This window comes from Mytilus edulis, chromosome 7 (assembly GCF_963676685.1).
Source record: "Mytilus edulis chromosome 7, xbMytEdul2.2, whole genome shotgun sequence".
Lineage (NCBI taxonomy): Eukaryota > Metazoa > Mollusca > Bivalvia > Mytilida > Mytilidae > Mytilus > Mytilus edulis.
The window spans coordinates 49,136,161-49,155,309 of record NC_092350.1 but is presented as its reverse complement, the minus strand read 5'-3'; the positions used below and the strand labels follow the sequence as shown (position 1 = coordinate 49,155,309).

At 32.2% G+C, this 19,149-nt stretch overlaps 1 protein-coding gene and 1 long non-coding RNA gene across 2 annotated transcripts in view; both read right to left on the bottom strand.

Annotated features, from left to right (window-relative positions):
• Positions 1-2,176: 2,176 nt before the first annotated feature.
• The window catches only part of LOC139481685 (uncharacterized), a 99,478-nt gene continuing 82,505 nt past the window's right edge, over positions 2,177-19,149 (bottom strand). The window contains exons 5-9 of the mRNA XM_071265149.1: positions 8,980-9,093; positions 7,013-7,186; positions 4,094-4,225; positions 3,461-3,539; positions 2,177-2,869 (exon numbers count right to left, since the gene is read on the bottom strand). Coding sequence (XP_071121250.1) covers positions 2,527-2,869; positions 3,461-3,539; positions 4,094-4,225; positions 7,013-7,186; positions 8,980-9,093 — 842 coding nt within the window. The 3' untranslated portion in view covers positions 2,177-2,526. The remainder of the gene's footprint in view (positions 2,870-3,460; positions 3,540-4,093; positions 4,226-7,012; positions 7,187-8,979; positions 9,094-19,149) is intronic.
• LOC139481683 (uncharacterized) lies at positions 12,320-17,743 on the bottom strand. Its single transcript, XR_011654661.1, has 3 exons — positions 17,603-17,743; positions 14,631-14,728; positions 12,320-12,886 (listed from the first exon to the last, which is right to left on the bottom strand). It is a non-coding gene; the product is annotated as an uncharacterized lncRNA (long non-coding RNA).

Genomic DNA, 19,149 nt, shown 5'->3' with positions numbered 1-19,149 from the left:
TCCAAGTAGACCAATAATTAATGTCATAACACAATATACTATTTGAAAATAACAGAATAAAAAAGGTTATTTTCCATACAGGCAAATGTTTTCAACATAAAACTACGTAACAACCAGATGAGTAGTTACTTTGTACCAGAACACATTTTATGAAAACAGCCAATTTTATAGTCAGAAAAATCGAAGCGACTTTATAAAGTTTCTGTTATTTTGGACAAAATTTTGCCTTTTGTCAAATATGATTTTAATAAATAAGTAAGCGGGTCCTTGAAACAACCGTCAATGCACTTGTGTTTCAGAAGCTTTAATGCAGGAAGTTGCGATTTGGTATACATTATATAGTAAAGTGTTACACAGTAGTGTAATTTGTATGTAGGTATGAAGTTTTACACTTGAAAAATGATGGCATGTAAGGTCAAGCTCAAAGAGTTGCAATGATTATTTAACATGATTAGAGCGTTATGTACTTCCCCTTCTCTTGGCATCATAATAAATGTCATAATTTAACTCTGACATGGCTACACTATACACTATACACATGGAATTGGCTTTAATTGTGAATTGAATGAATCAAAAGATGCCAAACGTGACATTCCCTTTGTAACCCCGGACTACCTCTTGGGTGGCGAAAAAATATATACATGCATGTATACACCAGCACAATATAAAACGCAGAAGATAAATATGTTTATCCTATAAGTTAAGTTTGATTTTATACCTATTTATGGATGGCTTTAATGATTATTTTTGCATATTATATTACACGTGACGCATAAAAACTTACATATCGATATTCGTTTATAACACTTATCAACCCAATTCACTAACATCGATCTTTTAAAAACTATTTTGAATACTCACAGCCAATTAAAACATCGATATAGCTCTATAATCTAACTAGAGTCTCTCAAGAGCCTGTGTCGCTCACCTTGGTCTAAGTGCATATTAAACAATGGACACAGATAAATTCATGACGAAATTGTGTTTTGGTGATGGTGATGTGTTTGTAGGTCTTATTTCACTGAACATTCTTGTTGCTATAATTATCTCTATCTATAATGAGCTTGGCCCAGTAATTACAGTGGAAAATATTTTGTAAAAATTCACAAAAATTTACAAACAATATGAAAATTGTTAGAAATTGACTATAAAGGGCAATAACTTCTTAAGGGGTCAACTGACAAATTTGATCATGTTGACCTATTTGTAGATCTTACTTTGCTGAACATTATTGCTGTTTATAGTTTATCTCTATCTATAATAATATTCAAGATAATAACCAAAATTGACAAAAATTTCCTTAAAACTACTAATTCGGGGGCTGCAACCCAACAATGGGTTATCTGATTTGTCTGAAAATTTCAGGGCAGATAGATTTCACCTGATTAACAATTTATCCTATGTCAGATTTGCTCTAAATGCTTTCGATTCAGAGATATAAGCCAAAATCTACATTTAACCCCTATGTTCTATTTGTAGCCATGGCGGCCATCTTGGTTGATTGGCCGGGTCATCAGAGACATTTCCTAAATAGGTACCCCAATGATGATTGTGGCAAACTTGGGTTAAAATTGGCCAGTAGTTTCAGAGGAGAAGATTTTTTCAAAAGATCACTGAAATTTTAGAAAAATGGTTACAAATTGACTATAAAGGACAATAACTCTTTAAGGGGTCAACTGACAGTTTTGATCATGTGACTTGTAGTCATTTTTAGCCATGGCGTTGTCAGTTTGTTTTAGATTTATGAGTTTGACTGTCCCTTTGGTATCTTTCGTCCCCCTTTTGTAGATCTTACTTTACTGAACATTATTAAAAGAGGGACGAAAGATACCAAAGGGACAGTCAAACTCATAAATCTAAAACAAACTGACAACGCCATGGCTAAAAATAAAAAAGATTTTTCTGTTCACAGTTTACCTCTATCTATAATAATATTCAAGATAATAACCAAAAATGGCAAAATATCCTTAAAACTACAAAATTAGGGGCAGCAACCAAACAAAGGGTTCTACGATTCATCTGAAAATTTTAGAGTAGATAGATCTTGATCTGATAAACAATTTTACTCCCATGTCAAATTTGCTCTAAATGCTTTGGTTTCAGAGATATAAGCCAAGATCCACATTTTACCCCTATGTTCTATTTTTAGCCATAGCGGCCATCTTGGTTGGTTGGCTGGGTCAACGGACACATTTTGTAAACTAGATTCACCAATGATGATTGTGGCCAAGTTTAATTTGGCCCAGTAGTTTCAGAGGAGAAGATTTTTGTAAAAGTTAACGACGGCGGATGACGACGACGACGACGACGACGACGACGGACGCCGGACGCAAAGTGAAGAGAAAAGATCACTTGGACCTTCGGGCCAGGTGAGCTACAAATAGCAAAGCATTTATTTTTGCTTAACATTCCATGGACAAGTTATATAAAGTACTCAAATTGATAAACGTTTTACTCTTGCTGATTATCTAACTAATGTAAAACATACAGACATCATTAGTTTAAAACGGTGTTTTGTTAACGTCGCTACATCTTTTCTTGATTTACAGCCTCCACATGACTATATTCTGCAGTATCATCAACGAAAATTTGTCTTGGTCTGTCTCTTCCACTTGTCACATCATAGTCATTTTCCAATTCTCCATTTCCAACAGACTGCATGGTATCATAATTGCTCTCAGTTGGAATCGGATTCTGACTTAGTCGATGATGTTCCATGTGATCAAAGGTATCGTCGGCTGTGTTGTTTCTTGTCGATTCGCCAGCATTGACAGGTGTTTTCCTTTTTGTTGGCTTGTTGACCTGAGCGTATGTCACTTCATTGCTTGGAACAACCGATGGGCTATTTCTAGATCTCAATGAGGTCCGTCTTATTAAAAAAAACAAGGATGTGAGTTACAAGAGGAAGGAACATGTGTTCAAATATGACAATAAGTAAATGAATACACTGGAAATATATCAACAATACATATGTACCATTTTATCTTCACCAGATACACAATTCGATCATGTTCAAAAGTGTGAAAATTCGAATCATCATAAAGACGTTGCTGAGTTGATATTTACAAAAAAGCGTTTTTTTCTTTTTTTTTGTAAATGTACAAAAGTGTTTTTGTAGATGCAGAGTTATGTTTAGTCAATTTGTCTTACAATGATACAATAAACTAGATTTGAAGAGTATTAAATGAAAGACACCATCTTATCATACTCTTACTAAATTAAAGGAAGGAAAACGGATCTGAGCTGGAGCTTCAACATGAGTATTTTGCTATAAATTGTATTTTACAAAGATGCTACTAGCATTATACGTCAAATTTATTTATTTGAAATACCAAAAATAACGCAAGTAGTTCTTTAAATGCAACATCTTTTTAAGAAAAAAATACATGATGGCAGTTCCATCAATTCATTCCCGGTTTCCTTTTTCATTTCCATTAATAATGTCAATAGTAAACCTTACCTTTTGTATAATACGACCACAGCAATAATAACCATAATAGCCAGTACGGCAGTTATAACCAGTGATATGAGTATAATATCTGAAATGTGTATAAACATGATAAATGTTTATAGCCTCTTTGTTATTGTTGATTTTGTTAGATATAAACCTTTTGTTAATACCAAAATTTAGCTAAAAATATAAGTACTTATACTATATTAATATTGTTAAATCATATCATATCAGTTCAACAGCTTATAACTTAATTCTTGTGTAGACAAAGTGTTTTTTAAGTGTCAAGAATAAAAAAAAACATATAAGAATATTTATCGTAAGTATCCCAGGAACAGATTACCTTAGCCGTATTTGGCCCAACTTTTTGGAATTTTGAGTCCTCGATGCTCTTCAATTTTGTACCTGTTTGGCGGCATAATTATTTTGATCTGAGCGTCACTGATGAGTCTTATGTAGACGAAACGCGCGTCTGGCGTATTAAATTATAATCCTGGTACTTTTTTATCTATCAGTATCTGACAAAACTAATATAACGATTAACAGAGATATAACGTATGCTTAAGAGATAGTAAATACAATTAATTTGCAATTAAACAATTGTATTCGTCTATCAAACAAAAAATGACACATATAACTTACTATTGTCTGCAGATGACTTATCTGTGTCAGCACATACGGCTGGTAGTTCATCGGTGCATGGCCTAACATATCTATATACTTGGTGAACGTCATTCCGTATGATCACAGCAATACAATATTTTGGTTCTGCGTCTATTATATTAAGAAATTGATACATGTGTATCATTTGCTTAACATATTTTATTTGTTTATTACCAGAGTATATTGTGACGGCATGTTTATCTTCTGTTCCTTTTGTTATAACTAGATGATGCCAAACGAGCGACATTTGCCCGATTGTCGATTATGAGTATCGTGCAATTTCGGTCAAACAAAATGCAACGGTCAAGGACAGACAATTTCTACAAATTCCAATGCAAATGTTAAGGATGAGTGTAAAACCAAATTATGTGATTTAAAACCAATGAAATCATTTAAATCAGTATAAACAAAGTTTTTGACATCATCAAGCAACCTGAACCGAACTAAAAGCTAATTTGAAAGGAAATTAAATCAACTCGTACAGTTGTAATAAGCTCTGCCGACTGCTGTATAAAATAATTTGTTTTACCTGTGCATAGTTTAAAAAATAATGAAGTCAATCTTATGTTGAACAACACTGTTATTGAATATTTAAATGATTATGTAAATGATATGCCAGTGATTTACACTATATGTGGGAATACAGTGGTCGAAACGATTACATGTCAATGTATATTGAACAATTTGTTTTTATAGTTACATAAATAACAAAATAAATGAAAAGATTTATCATATACAAATGAAGGGAATTTTTTTTTACAATAAATGGAATTGCCTGAAGTGCTTATTAATCTATAAAAGATTATACACATTTGATTTAGATTCTTGGTGTTTTAACGCCACTTTTAATCACCGCATTTAGGCTATTTTGTGGCGGCTAGTTTTTATTGGTCGAGGAAGCCGGAGTGCCTGGAGAAAACCACCGACCTTCGATAGGAAAACTAACAATCCTAGTCAATTAAGATTGGAGTCGACTGCACCCACACAAGCGGGGTTCGAACTCCCAATATCAGTGTTGACTGGCTAGTGATTAAAGTAGTAACTACTTAGACCACTCGGCCATCGAGGCCCCAGGATACTACACAAGGAATTTAACACTTCAAATGATATTCTTAACTGAATAATTTAATTAATGGTAAATACAAAACACACTATACGCGATGTAGTTCTGACAATAAAAATAAGTTCGTGAACATCTGTGCAGTCGTCCTGACAACCCTTCGATGGGATGGCTTTAACCCTACATGTACCAATTAGAACCGGGTACCTTTGATATTCTGACGTATAAAATTATAAGTCTGATATATTTTTGTAACCAGTAATCCCCCTTCAAAAAAAAAAAAGTAAGAAACACAACCTCTTGAATATCACATGAACTGCAAGATATAGACTCCCTATGCTCATGATGCAGGTTAAACTACATAGACATTGCATGTTCACAATTGAAAAGCTTTAACTATTCCTCTTCTCATAAAGATTAGGTCATAATCAAATTTCAATTTCACTTTCTAAATGTAAGTCAAGATATGAGCCAGACTCAACTATATCCTTAATTTAATTTTAGATGAGATAGATGCGTTCAACATAGTCACTTCATCTTAGAAGCTGAACACAAACTTTACAGGTAATGAATGCTTCCTGAGTAGTTCTTAAATCAATCCCGCAGTAACACATGTATAATGGAACAAGTCGAAAAGGGGAGCACAGTCGGTTCCAATAAAAGAACCGATTGTTTGGTGTAGACAAAAGTAGCACATATGGTATCAATGAACAGAAATGTCGCATGTTGGTAAATGTCAGTCTGAAAGAGTGTTTTGTCGGAATCAGAGTGTTTTTTTCTTCTTCTTGAATTAAACTAATCATGACTTATTCGTGTATCATGTGCGTAAGTTTAGGACTGAGAACACATGTGTAAAGGGTAAAGAAATTACATGTTTGTATATTATTACGAAGAGTAAAAAACTAAGTGTGTACGTACTCTATCTTATCGTTGCTATTTTTAGTACTGTAGATAAAATCATTCTACAGATTACACAAATTTAACCTTTTATTTAAGTAACTTTGAAGATGACATACACATGTAATAAAGAACATTGAGCGTATTGAAAATGAGAAAGTTGACAGATCGCAAGTTGACTTTTTATTATGGCTTTTGAAATATTATAGTGTTGTTAACTGGCTGTTTCTGTATTGGCACTGGTATAGATTCAAGGTTTGCTGTATTGGCCTCGAGACCAATAGGGTCGAGGGCAATACAGCTGACCGAGATTCTATATCAGTGCCAATACAGAAACAGCCAGTTCACAACATTTTTATTAAATAATCCAACTTTTTCAATACAGACTTGTTCTGAATGCTGTATTACATACATCAAATGTGAATATAGGGCCACTATTTCCAATACGGACTGGCAATGGTGTGAATATAGGGCCAATATTTCGAATACGGACTGGCAATGATGTGAATATAGGGCCAATATTTCCAATACGGACTGGCAATGTATCCTGAATTACATGCACAATATATGTTTACATGTAATTCAGGATTCATTGCCAGTCCGTATTGGAATTATTGGACCGGGTCGATAACCAATATATATCACGGGATTTATATGACCAGGACGACGTCACCAGTATGACACATGCCGTTTAGGTAGTACTAAGGCTGTTTTAATCGTATTTTTTAATAATATACTATACGTGTTTTTGTCTCTTGAATTGTTATTAATAGATGTATATACATTCTATTTTTCTATATGCAAAATGTAGCTGGTCTATTCAGTTGTGAAAGAAACAATATACTATCACATATCTCCATATTATTTCCTTGTTATTCCAATCATCTTTTACAAGTTCAGAAAAAAAACATCATATCATAAAAACTGTTTATAAAACATACCTGCAGAACGTTGGATTATTGGCCTTCTGATACTACCCAGCCAAAAGTTTCCTCTTACATTGTTTGACTGTTTAATTCTATCATATGTAGCAAATCCATATGACGAACATTTGTTGAAAGAACTAGCCCAATCATTTTCCCGGTAGTTAGTGTAGATGGGTTTTGAATTTTGTCCTTGGAATGAAAAAAAAACAATGGTTTTATTAGCAACCCCGAACAACAGAGGTGCTAGAAGTCATAAAAACAAACAATTTCTCATTTTTGTAAAATCTTCGAATTACACGTTTTAAGTAACAAAATACACACGTATTAATATTATATATATATATATATATATCACAACATACTATATATAAATTTCAGTTTATTTAATTACTATTCACATGTGACGTAAATATTTTGTTTAAATACTGCATTATTTTTCAGGTATACATATTTATTTACTATTGTCCATCGTCATTTTATTTCTATCTTTTGCCTTTTGGATATTTCCATAGTCATTGTCCTCAAAGTGTTCACCCATGGACATTTTTTTCAAAGGACGTAACGCAAATTGAATCAAAATGAAAACTTATTAAAAGCGCTGATACGTATTGTTAGTCTATACAATGTTTTGTACTATGAATTTGGGGCATACTAGGGCCGAGTACTTACTTTCATAGTATATACATTTTCGTACACTATCCAAATCAGCAAATATTAACAACTCAAGTTATACTTTTAATTGGTCTATTGATAGTTTGTATCGGCCGAATACTTATTGATATTGGTAAAACGGTGTTTTGTGTTTTGTAGATTTATTTAATAGTTTCTCAGTAAAATATGTTATTTTGTCGTTCAAATTATTAATGTTAATCTATACTATGTATACAGAATGTAATAAAAATAAAATGAAAAATGTTTCGTGACAAACAAAATTCTAGCTATTTTTATAGTGTGTGATAACATTGTGTGAGGGAATTCGACGTTTGCTGTACAACTGTTCACTCCAGCGCAATTTATGACAATACCACTGTATCAATCAGAATGATTTTTTTTGCAGTGTTTTAAGAAATGATTTTACTTTGTTGTCGAGTATTATTCGTGATACATACAATGTTTTAAAAAGGGCGAATTTTCTGTATAAAGTCAATGATTATGTTGACTTTTGAAGGCCAAACTTTTTACAGCCTTAAATACGCAAATAAAAGATCAAAAACTATACCAATACAGAATGACATGTTTATGAAATTATAGCAAATCTATTAGTTAACAAATTTTTATTCGTTGTTGCAAAATAATGAACTTAAAATATCTGACATTTTCTCCCTACCCAGTTTACCCCTATACATTTTATGATGTGGACTGGTCATTATTATTGAATCGTAGGCAATTTGATTGGATTAAGTTGTTATTAGTTTACCTTCAAAACTTGTTTATGCCTTTCATACATGACTATTGATTAATTATAACGTGCATGAATGTGTACGGTAACTAAAATTACCATCAAACTGGACACTGGACGAGTCAATATTATGTTTTATCAATGAAAGTTAAGGTATGAAAGGTAAGAATTGCCACTTCTTCTATTTTCACAAAATTTTCTGAATACACAGTCGAAAGATTCTTTTTTAAAAGCCTATTGTGGAGATAAAAGAGAAAGTTTACAAATAAGACCTGTTGTTCCATTAAACAAGTCATTTCTTAAGAGAAATGCCGAAATATATTTTACGCACGACTACGGCAGGTAAAATTATTATTTATCATAACAAAAAAAAAAGCATTTTTCAGTCTCATTGGAATGTGTTAATTACAATTAATCCCAAACTTAAGAAGTTAGTAAATAAAGTCAAAATATGTTCGATCTGCCTATTTCTGGACATCAAAAGTCAATACGATCGTTTTAAAGTCAATTTCGTCTACCTCACAAAATCTTGTTAGGCACTATAGTTGAGGTGATAACATATGATTCCCTTACATGTTCTTACCACTACACAAAGGTTTGAACTTCGCTCCACATGGGTTTGCTTTAAAAATCTTTTTGCCTGGTGAAATTTTTACACTTAAGCAATTTCCAATCCGGTACTGGCTACTGACGTTCACTGAATAATAACAAGGACAATAATAACACCGATCAATAATAACAACGATCAATAATAACAACGATCAATAATAACAACGATCAATAATAACAACGATCAATAATAACAAGGACAATAATAACAACGATCAATAATAACAACGATCAATAATAACAACGATCAATATACCTTTTTATGCCTATATCTTTATGTTAACTTTACACAAAACAGTGTTTTCTGAAAGCATACGCAGCGATGTTAAGGCCTTTTCAAAAAAATTCCCATTTTTATACACAAGAAACATCATATTGAACTCAGAGCTATTTTTCAGTGTCTAAAAGCCAAAATACACGTCAAAGGAGTAAACGGAGAGAAAAGGGTCTATTTTGATTTACATTCCAAACTTTTATTTATAGAAAAATATAAATACACTAGTGTCACGTGACTTCAAACTGAAAGTAACGACATTTTCCAAAAAAGTCAAAAGTGCAGGTTGAAGATGAAATCGGATCGCGCTGATTTTGGGCTCCCTGTAATCGGCATAACTTGTTTTACTTGAAAAGTGCTGCTACTAGTTTTTTATTAGATGTTTTGTAAATAAAAAACAATAAAACATGGAGAATTTTATCGATTTATTGACTTTTTGGCACTTCGGGTTGTGAAATTTCTGTTACACGAAAGCTTTATAACTAGTAGCAGCACTTTTTGAAAAATATGGAATATATCCTTTCTACCAGTACCAGAATTTAATGGGTTGGTATAGCTCTTGTACCTGCACTTTTCAATTTATTTAACGTGTAGTAACATAATCGCCATGTATTGCAAGAAAAAAGCGTTTGAAAGACCCTGTAATAGTCGGATCCGCTGACGGAAAAACTATGTGTATATTTTGTTTTCACCGGCGATTTATGTAATAATATGATTGAGCGAATAAACAAATATGCTCGTATTGCTTGCTTTATCATTTGAAGGGAAACAATTCAGAATTATTCAGGTCATTATTATATGTTTATGTGTAGCCCTCTAAACGTCGATTAGTGTGTGGGCACGCACCCCTCCCCCTTTTTTGGTTCAAATTCGGAATCCGCATCGTGGGTGTGTGTATAACTATAATTTCACAAGTGTGAGTTCAATATATAAATTAATAGATTGGCCTACTATGCCTCTTCTAGTGTTTGTGTATTGTAAACCATTAACATTTTACTGAAAAAAGTTTCATTTTCATAAAGAATCCAGAAATTCATGATTTTTTTGTTTGATCGGTGTGTCATTGGTTATTTTTAAATTTAAATAAAATAACCTACCTGCATAATATTCAAATTTTACTTGTTGAATATCTGCTGTTAATCAAGTGTGACTGGTATCATTTGTTAATCATGATTGGGAGGTCTTTTTGAATTTGTTCTCATGGCCGGAGCATGCACTGGCCCGAAGAGTTTTTTTTTTGCCTTTAAATGTTTATGATTTTTCAACAGGTGTCAGGCTTGTTTTTTTTGTTATGTCCCTGGTTATTTCCTGTATTTTGTTGGACAGAATATTTCTTTTCAACCCATTCATTGCCATATATTACTTATTTTAACATTCTTACAGTTGCTTGGTAAAATTATTCTGCCCTCCTATTTTTGTTTGGAATATTTAAAAGCAAACACCAGCATTAACATGGGGGATATGATTCTGTTCTCATTCAGTTTTAATATTTGCACAAACTACCTTTTTAGAGTAAGGATAAGAAGCTGTGGCATCGAGTACTCAAAACTTATAAAAAAAAAAGTCCATTGAGGTCGAACAAATTATATCCGACACATGTACATGTACAATGTACCTATGATTCGATCTGCAGCCTTGTCATATGCATCTTAATTTCTCAACCTTAAAAGTTAAAGTATACAATTTTACCATTATGTTGGAAATAGTGTCTGTTTTTTTATGTCGCTCATTTCGTATTAAAATCCTGCCTACTGTACAAAGTGGCCACCAATACAAATGGACAGCGAAGAAAAAGCTGCAAGTGCTTAAGTGACATTCAGCACAATCAACATGATCAATCATGTTTTCATTGCGGAGATTGGAGCCAACTGAAAAGGTATTTCTTTTCTGTCAGAATAAAAGAAATTCTATGTACCAGTATACATGTATACAATGTATATACAAATACATTAATAACCAACATGCTTAATATATATATACATGTAACTATTTTAACATACACAATCAAAAAGTTTCAGATGAATGAATCATGATATACATGTAGGAGACAGGACCAAAAAGTCAGTAGGAAAGTAAAAATGATACATGTATATACATTGTACATGTAAACACTTATAAAACTACTGCCTACCAAAATTCATGGGTAAATCTTTACCTGACCAAATCATAAAATTAACACAACTTAATTGTTAAGCAAAGCTTCATTGGCAATTATACCACATCATGACATCTTATTTTTTGTATCAAATTCTAGATGTACTAACTATATATATGTACATAAATATAAACGAGTATGATACATTTAAATTTAAAATAAGAAGAAACTGATTTCTGTCTGTGTGTTGGGAATGCTGTCTCATTGCCATACATGTATACATTGTAATATGGTAATCAGATGAATGAATCATGATAAAGGGGACATGACTAATTATATAATTCCCATTTCCAAGTATACCTGTAGAAAAGTTAGATACACATGAACATATATGATGTATATAAAGGTACAGATGTACAAATTTATAGCATCATGATATAAATGCAAACAAAGAAAAATACAATTTTGTTTGGTTCAAACATTGTGTGGCTGTTACACTTGTAGTCTTGTACAGAGGTCTCAGCATTGAAGGCCAACATCAATTTGACCAACAACTTAATTAAAACACTTTATTATGCTTTTGAACCTTTTGTAAACCTGAAGTTTGTGTGTCATGAAATGAGATTGAAATATAAATCATGACAAAATATGATTTCCTTGTTCTCTGGTGGCCAGTACATAAATGTACATCATGTACATGTACATTGTATATGACTATTTGTTCCCTGAGGGAGAGTTGTTTCATTGGCAATCATATGTCATATTCTTACTTTTATTATTACATTTACATGCAACTCCATTAGTGGTGCATCAGTGAATTGCATGCATACATTGTACATGTACATATCTCATGTACATACATGTATCTGTAAGTCTTAATACTGGTATGATTGATATTTATATTGAATCGCCTGTAATCGCCATAAAAATAACAAAACACTCATATAAGACTTATAAATTTATATTTCAAAATTCCTCTTTACCATGATTACAATTCAACTGAATGGCATGTCTAGTTGTAGATCTCTCACTCATCTTGGTTAGATATTGCAGATTTTTTTAAAAGATTTCGTGAAAGAGACAACAAATTCCATTTTTTACATCCATGAAACACAATTTTTGAACTGAAATCCTTTTTGCAGCTCCTATTCTAAGAATATTCACAAATCTCTGAACTGCCATTATGTATATTTGGACATCATTTTAACTGAGATAAAAACATCAACTTCAATAATGATGAAATAGATGTTAAATTGTCCAATTAATATTCCTCGGTTTTTCAGCATCAAAACACTAAATTCCAATTCATTTGGTCTTGAAACTGTCAATGCTTCTGCTTAGAACGGTACATTATGTAGAATAGCTGTCTTTTTTTCACAAACATATTCATGATATTTGGTAGCTTTCTAAACAAATTTTTATCACATCTTCCATAATCATGGTAATGGCCATGATGAGTTATAAGCAACTTTTAACTGGTGTCTGACTGCAGATCTATTAAGGTCTTCATCCCTGAAATAAAAAAAAATCCAAATATAATACATGTACAATGTATTATCAGATTATTACATGGCATTTTTCATATCGCATGTATTATCAGCCCTAGGTTCAATATCAGCCCAAGAGCCGCAAGGCTCGAGGGCTGATATTGACCGAGGGCTGATAATACATACGATATGAAAAATGACATGTTATGTTCTTTTTATCATATGCTTCAACAGTAAAGAAAAATAACAGATTCATATAATGATCCTTTTAGAAAAGAAGTTCAAAGAGTGAAAAGTTCAGGGACGTCGGACCCAAATTTTGGTACATTCGATACGAGTCTTTCTAACATATGCCTCAACAGAGAAAAAAAACCATTTTAACATTTAAAAATAAATAATTTTTTTTTTTATATTATTTTACACAATATATTTTCCAGTATCCAAATAATTGTTTTGTACACTACTTGGTAATGTTTTTCACTGAAAACGTAGTATTGAGGTGTATTTTCCGGAATTTGCCGAGTATCACCGGAATGCCATGTGATAACGTTACGGAAAGGCATGTGATAACAATCGAAGCATGTGATAAACTTTTCATATCAGCCCGCTAAGCACTAATTGGAAAAAATATGAAATATACGTTAATTTAAAAATTATGCTATTATCATACGGTAAAATTCATATGTTATTTAGTCTAAGTATATGATAAACATGTTTATCAACTGAAATTTTCAAAATGAAAAAGAAATTCAAAGTTAGTGAAAACATACTTCTTCAAAAAGGTACGATTAAAATTCTAACGAAATAATTTCCATCCTTTTTTACCTGTAGTATTAATGTCTTCATTCAATATTTGAACAAAATATAAATTTTCCACATGCATTTTAAAAAGGTGCACTATGTTATAAATATTTAAATTTATGTATAATGTTTAACTTCATTATTTTATATCTCCTTTTCCAAATGTGAACAATGACAGGAATACTTCAATATCAACATGATCACAAGAAATTTGAGCTAGCAAGTTCAGTATATTATTATAGGCCTAGGTGTATCTGGCATGTCAGTGTAAATAAATACTATTGCTGGTACAGAAGCTTCATTTTTAATTAAGCAATTATCATGATCATTTATATTGGGTACATAAACTATTGTATTGCAATTCATGAAGAATGGAAAATTGTGATATCAATAATTGCTATTTCAGAAAATATTTACATACTTGTACAGTTACTTATGTGTGATACATGTATAGATTTCAGAATGTCAGTTCTTATAAAAATGAGATACATTTTGTATTCAAAGTTGCCTTTTAATTAAAACATTGCCATATAACATGTATAAAGTTCTAAATTTACATCATACAATCTTCTCGCGATGTAAGAAAACAGAAATTTATTTGCACATACATGTACATGTATCATAAAATCTGGAAGAAAAGCCTGACTTGCTAACATACATGTAATCAACTAACTTAACCCCCCCCCCCACACACACACACACATCCTGTACATATATGTATGACTGTGTCTGTAATTAAACATTTGTTGTTTGTTTGTTCATTCATTTTCCCCACATAAATTAGGCCATTAGTTTTCTCCTTGTTTATAAGCATTTATGATTTGGGGCTTTTTCTGTGTTTTCTCATTGTTGAAGGCCATTATGCCTAAATGGTGACCTATAGTTTTTAATTTATGTTTCACTTAAGACTCTTGAGGAGAGTTGTCTCATTGTACAACAGTTAGATAATTGCAGGATAAACAATTTACCTGTCTATAATAAAGATCCTAAATTCAAACCATTACTTTATATTTCATCAAAGCTTGAATGCCATACTGTTACTTCAGTCCTGTAATTCTCTGGCAAGCTAAAAAAAAAATTGTAATATAATATACTTTTGAAAAATTGATAACAACACGTTTAATAATTTCATGCGTCCATAGCAAATGTAACATGTATGATCATGATAATGAATCATAATTTTTTTTAATATAAAGAAATTACTTTTACCACACAAGTTTGTTTATAATGCAAATTAAATGAACTAATGTCATGATACGGATGTTGCTAATTTATGATTAACTAGAAGTGCTGAGAGCACTACTCAAAATAGCCTGGCAGCTCCCTCCCCAAACAAAAAATAAAAAAAAATAATCAGAAAAAAACAAGTGAATCTGTGAGCTACTGATAACTTATGATACCCCCCATAAACTTTAACAATTTTAAGGTACACAGGAAGTTGTTGAGTGATGAAGATGAAAAAGCATCACATGGTATTGCTAACTCATATATAAACCCTGAAAGCAAATTTCAGAAATCCTTGTAATTTTCCTGAGAAAGGTGCAAAGAAAACAATTCATGGAACAGACAGACAGAACTTTAATATATAGTCAGTCTGACTAGAGACTAGATATAGATTATAGTTCGATTCTGTTTACTGGGGATATATAGCTTTGAGTGATGGATTTAATTCCAACCAACACTGAACAGGGACAGAGTTTAGATATTTGATGTCAAACATGTGTTTTAGAGGGAAAGTGCATGCAGTGACTATTCAGTTTATAACTGATAATAATTATTATCTATAAATATATATATACACGAGTCTACGTTTAAACCTATGATTGCGTTGGATAAAAACCGCAATTTTTATACGTGTACATGTAAAACAAATTTTTTTTGTAGAAGGGTCTAAAAACAGCACAAACAACATTTTCCAAAAGACATATATATATAAAAATAATATGTCAAAGTAGGCAGTCATGATGAGCAAACTATATATTAATTAGCCTCAGATCATTGCTTCTTTTAGTCTTTTCTTAGGCCAATATATATCGTGTATATAAGTCTGTTTACGGTTACCTGACCTACCCTTTTTTTGAGCACTGACCCTTTAAATAGTCATTTTATTTCCGTTGTAAAGTGAAAAGTAAACTGAACTCGAGTCAAAAGTACATTTAAAATTGAAAATGGAAATGGGGAATGTGTCAAAGAGACAACAACCCGACCAAATAAAAAACAACAGCAAAGGGTCACCAACAGGTCTTCAATGTAGCGAGAAATTCCCGCACCCGGAGGCGTCCTTCAGCTGGCCCCTAAACAAAGATTTACATTTTTGTAGTGTTGCCAATAATATAAGTCAATTGCATGATACATCCTCCTGTTCACAATCGTTAATATGGCAGCTCTTTTAAGAAAATTTCACATCTCGTGTGATGAAATAAATACTTTGCCACCATTTTTTCCAACCAATAACAAAGGGAAATAATACAATCTTTAAAAATACAGGTAAACTCGGCCCATGACAAGATAAAACCCCTGACTCTAAATCATGCCAAAAAATAAAATAAAAATACTATTTCATTTTAGCTTTGAGCTTTGCTACAAAAAATGATAAAGCTAACTTTGGAACTTTTGGAGGTTACAATTATATATGTACATGAACTGCTTAATAACAGACATAGTCCAAATAATTATGACGTCTGGCAAGGCTATTTAAATGTTTTTCTTGGACGCCTTCCTACTGGTGTCTCAGATAAAAATAAAAATAGTCTTGCCAGACGTCTTAATTATTTGGAATATTACCAATAACAGACGACCAAAAAAAAAATGTTTGTTAGGGATGATGAATTGAAATTTAAAGGTGGTTTCGATGTTGTCCAAATAATAATGACGTCTTGAAAAGCTATTTTATTTTTCTTTACTTTGACGCGCCTTACTTTAATCTTGAAAAGCTTTTTTTTTTATCCTCGACGCCTTACTTTTTTTAGCTAAGTTTTTTTTTAAAGAGAAAAAAAATATTACAGCTTTTCAACACGTCATAATTATTTGGAGTAGTTTTGATGAGGAATAATAAGCCCCGGCAAATTATATAATTACCGAATCAATGGCAAGATTAGTCCTAATAATTATGAATTGGAAGCTTTTATCAGCTATTAACAATTGAAAATTATACATGTATTTGCCCTTTATAATACAGTTTATGCATATTATCATTTTAAAAACAGTTAAAAAGGTGATAAGAGGCACAGGCACATGTTGTTTTTTTCTGCTATTTGTCATTTTCCTAAATTATCTGACACAAGATGAACAGGTTGGGCTCAAGTCATGAAACATGGGGTGGTCCCAGGTTTGTGGGATAAACACGTTTTTCTGGGGTCGAAAACCCAAAAGAGTGGGGTAAAAAACTTCATAATTTGTGTGGACCCCTATGAAGTAGGACCCCTGTGTTTCTGTGTATTTCGTATAAAAAGGATGGATACTGGCCATGGTTGAAATTAAATATTGCAACACGTGGTTTATATTTCTGTCCTATGCACATGATGCACAATGTCTGCATAATTTTAGTATATCTCGAGATTATATACCTGAAAGCGATACATTACACCATAATTATCCTGCTAAATCATGTTTTGCCCAGACATTGGATCAAATTGAATAAATTTTCCATTTTTTCTCATTAGTTTCTTCAACCAGGTCGTTTAAATATCAACTGACAAGTGCCAGGCTGCTTCAATTATCTTCAATTAACAGACTTGCAAACTGCAAGCTTCACGGCTACATAGATTTTCCAAATAAGGTAAACAGTGGGCGGAGCTTAAACTCCGCTTGCGATCTTTCTTTTGATAAATACAGCTTTCATTCAAATTATTTCTATTATTTGATGTGAAAATACATTATAATATGAAAAAAGACACCATATGTGATATATTTCATCATTTATGCGATACTCGAAACTTACCTATTGCTACATTTATAACTGTGTCTGCAACGTCAAAAGTCGCCCGCCATTAAACATGTTGATCCTGATAGGGGAAATAACTCCTGCACTATTTTTTTATTCGGTTTTGCGGGAAAATCACCTTAATGTCGCTGCGTATATTTAAAATATATTGATTTTTTAGTGAATTAACTATAACTATTATAAAGAATATTGGTTTCGAAACCAATCCTCCGAGGCTGATCCAGGGTTGTCACTCTGTATGTAACCCTTCAATGTGATTAACAAGAATAGTGCAACATGTACATTTTCCTTTAGAGTATATGTTACAGTATTTGTTCCTAACGAAATAAAGGTATCGGATATTTTTTTCTCAACAGGCGCAGATGTTGTAGCATTGTTTATTACACAGTTTCCAATGGAATGTCTGTTTGACTAAAAAAATATTTTTAGACAACTTTACTTACCTAAAAGCGAAAAAACATATACCCTGCTATGTATGTTTATAAAAAGAAATATGCTAAAATGTATCAGCGACCGGTAATAATTTAGATATGTAAGGGCAAAAATGAATATGACAGATTTGTGTAAGTGGGATGAAAGGACGTAGCTATTTGCAAATATTGTGCTCTTTTTTTGGGTTGAATTTGGACCTCTAGCATACTACTTATCTACAAGGTTCAATCTACCATGTTCTACATAAGAAAATGCATGTACCATGTCAGAATATGACAGCTGTAATCCATCCGTTTGATGTGTTTGAGCTTTTGATTGGGGTTTTTCCGTTTTGAATACTCCTCGGAGTTAAGTATTTTTGTGATATTACTTTTTACTGATATGGCACGTTCTTATAGTAAACTAAACGAACATTTCGGTCGATATAGTGAATCTTGTTAAAACAGCCAAGTTTTGGAAATCGTTAAGGCACAGCTTTCCTAATACATTTTGTCATGTTAATTGATAAAGGTATTACTTTCGAATCAAAGCAAAAACAAAACTATTAAAATCGACCTTTTAATTTATTTTGATTTGAGGTAAGCAAAACATTCAAATTAGAGATCATATGGATGACGCAATACCTGTTTCGGAAAAGGGATTCAATCTTGTAATTGTCAAGCACCAATTCGTATGTATAAAGTAAAAACACAAAAATACTGAACTCCGAGGAAAATTCAAAAAGGAAAATCCAAAATCAAAAGGCAAAATCAAAAGTCCAAACACATCAAACGAATGGATAACAACTGTCATAGTCCTGACTTGATACAGGCATTTTCTAATGTAGAAAATGGTGGATTGAACCTGGTTTTATAACTAGCTAAACCTCTCACTTGTATGACTTGTATATACAAAAGAAGTTGTGATGTGATGACTAATAGGACAACTGTTCATATCACTACAAACCATTTAAGTCTGAAATGGCCTATATCTGTACTCGACTGTACTGATTTTTACTCGACCAGTCTGAATTGGTCTGACTTTAACTTGACATTACTCGACCCCAGTCTGAACCATACTTGACTGTACTGAATCGTACTTGACCCTTATATTTGCCGTTGAAAATAGTCTGA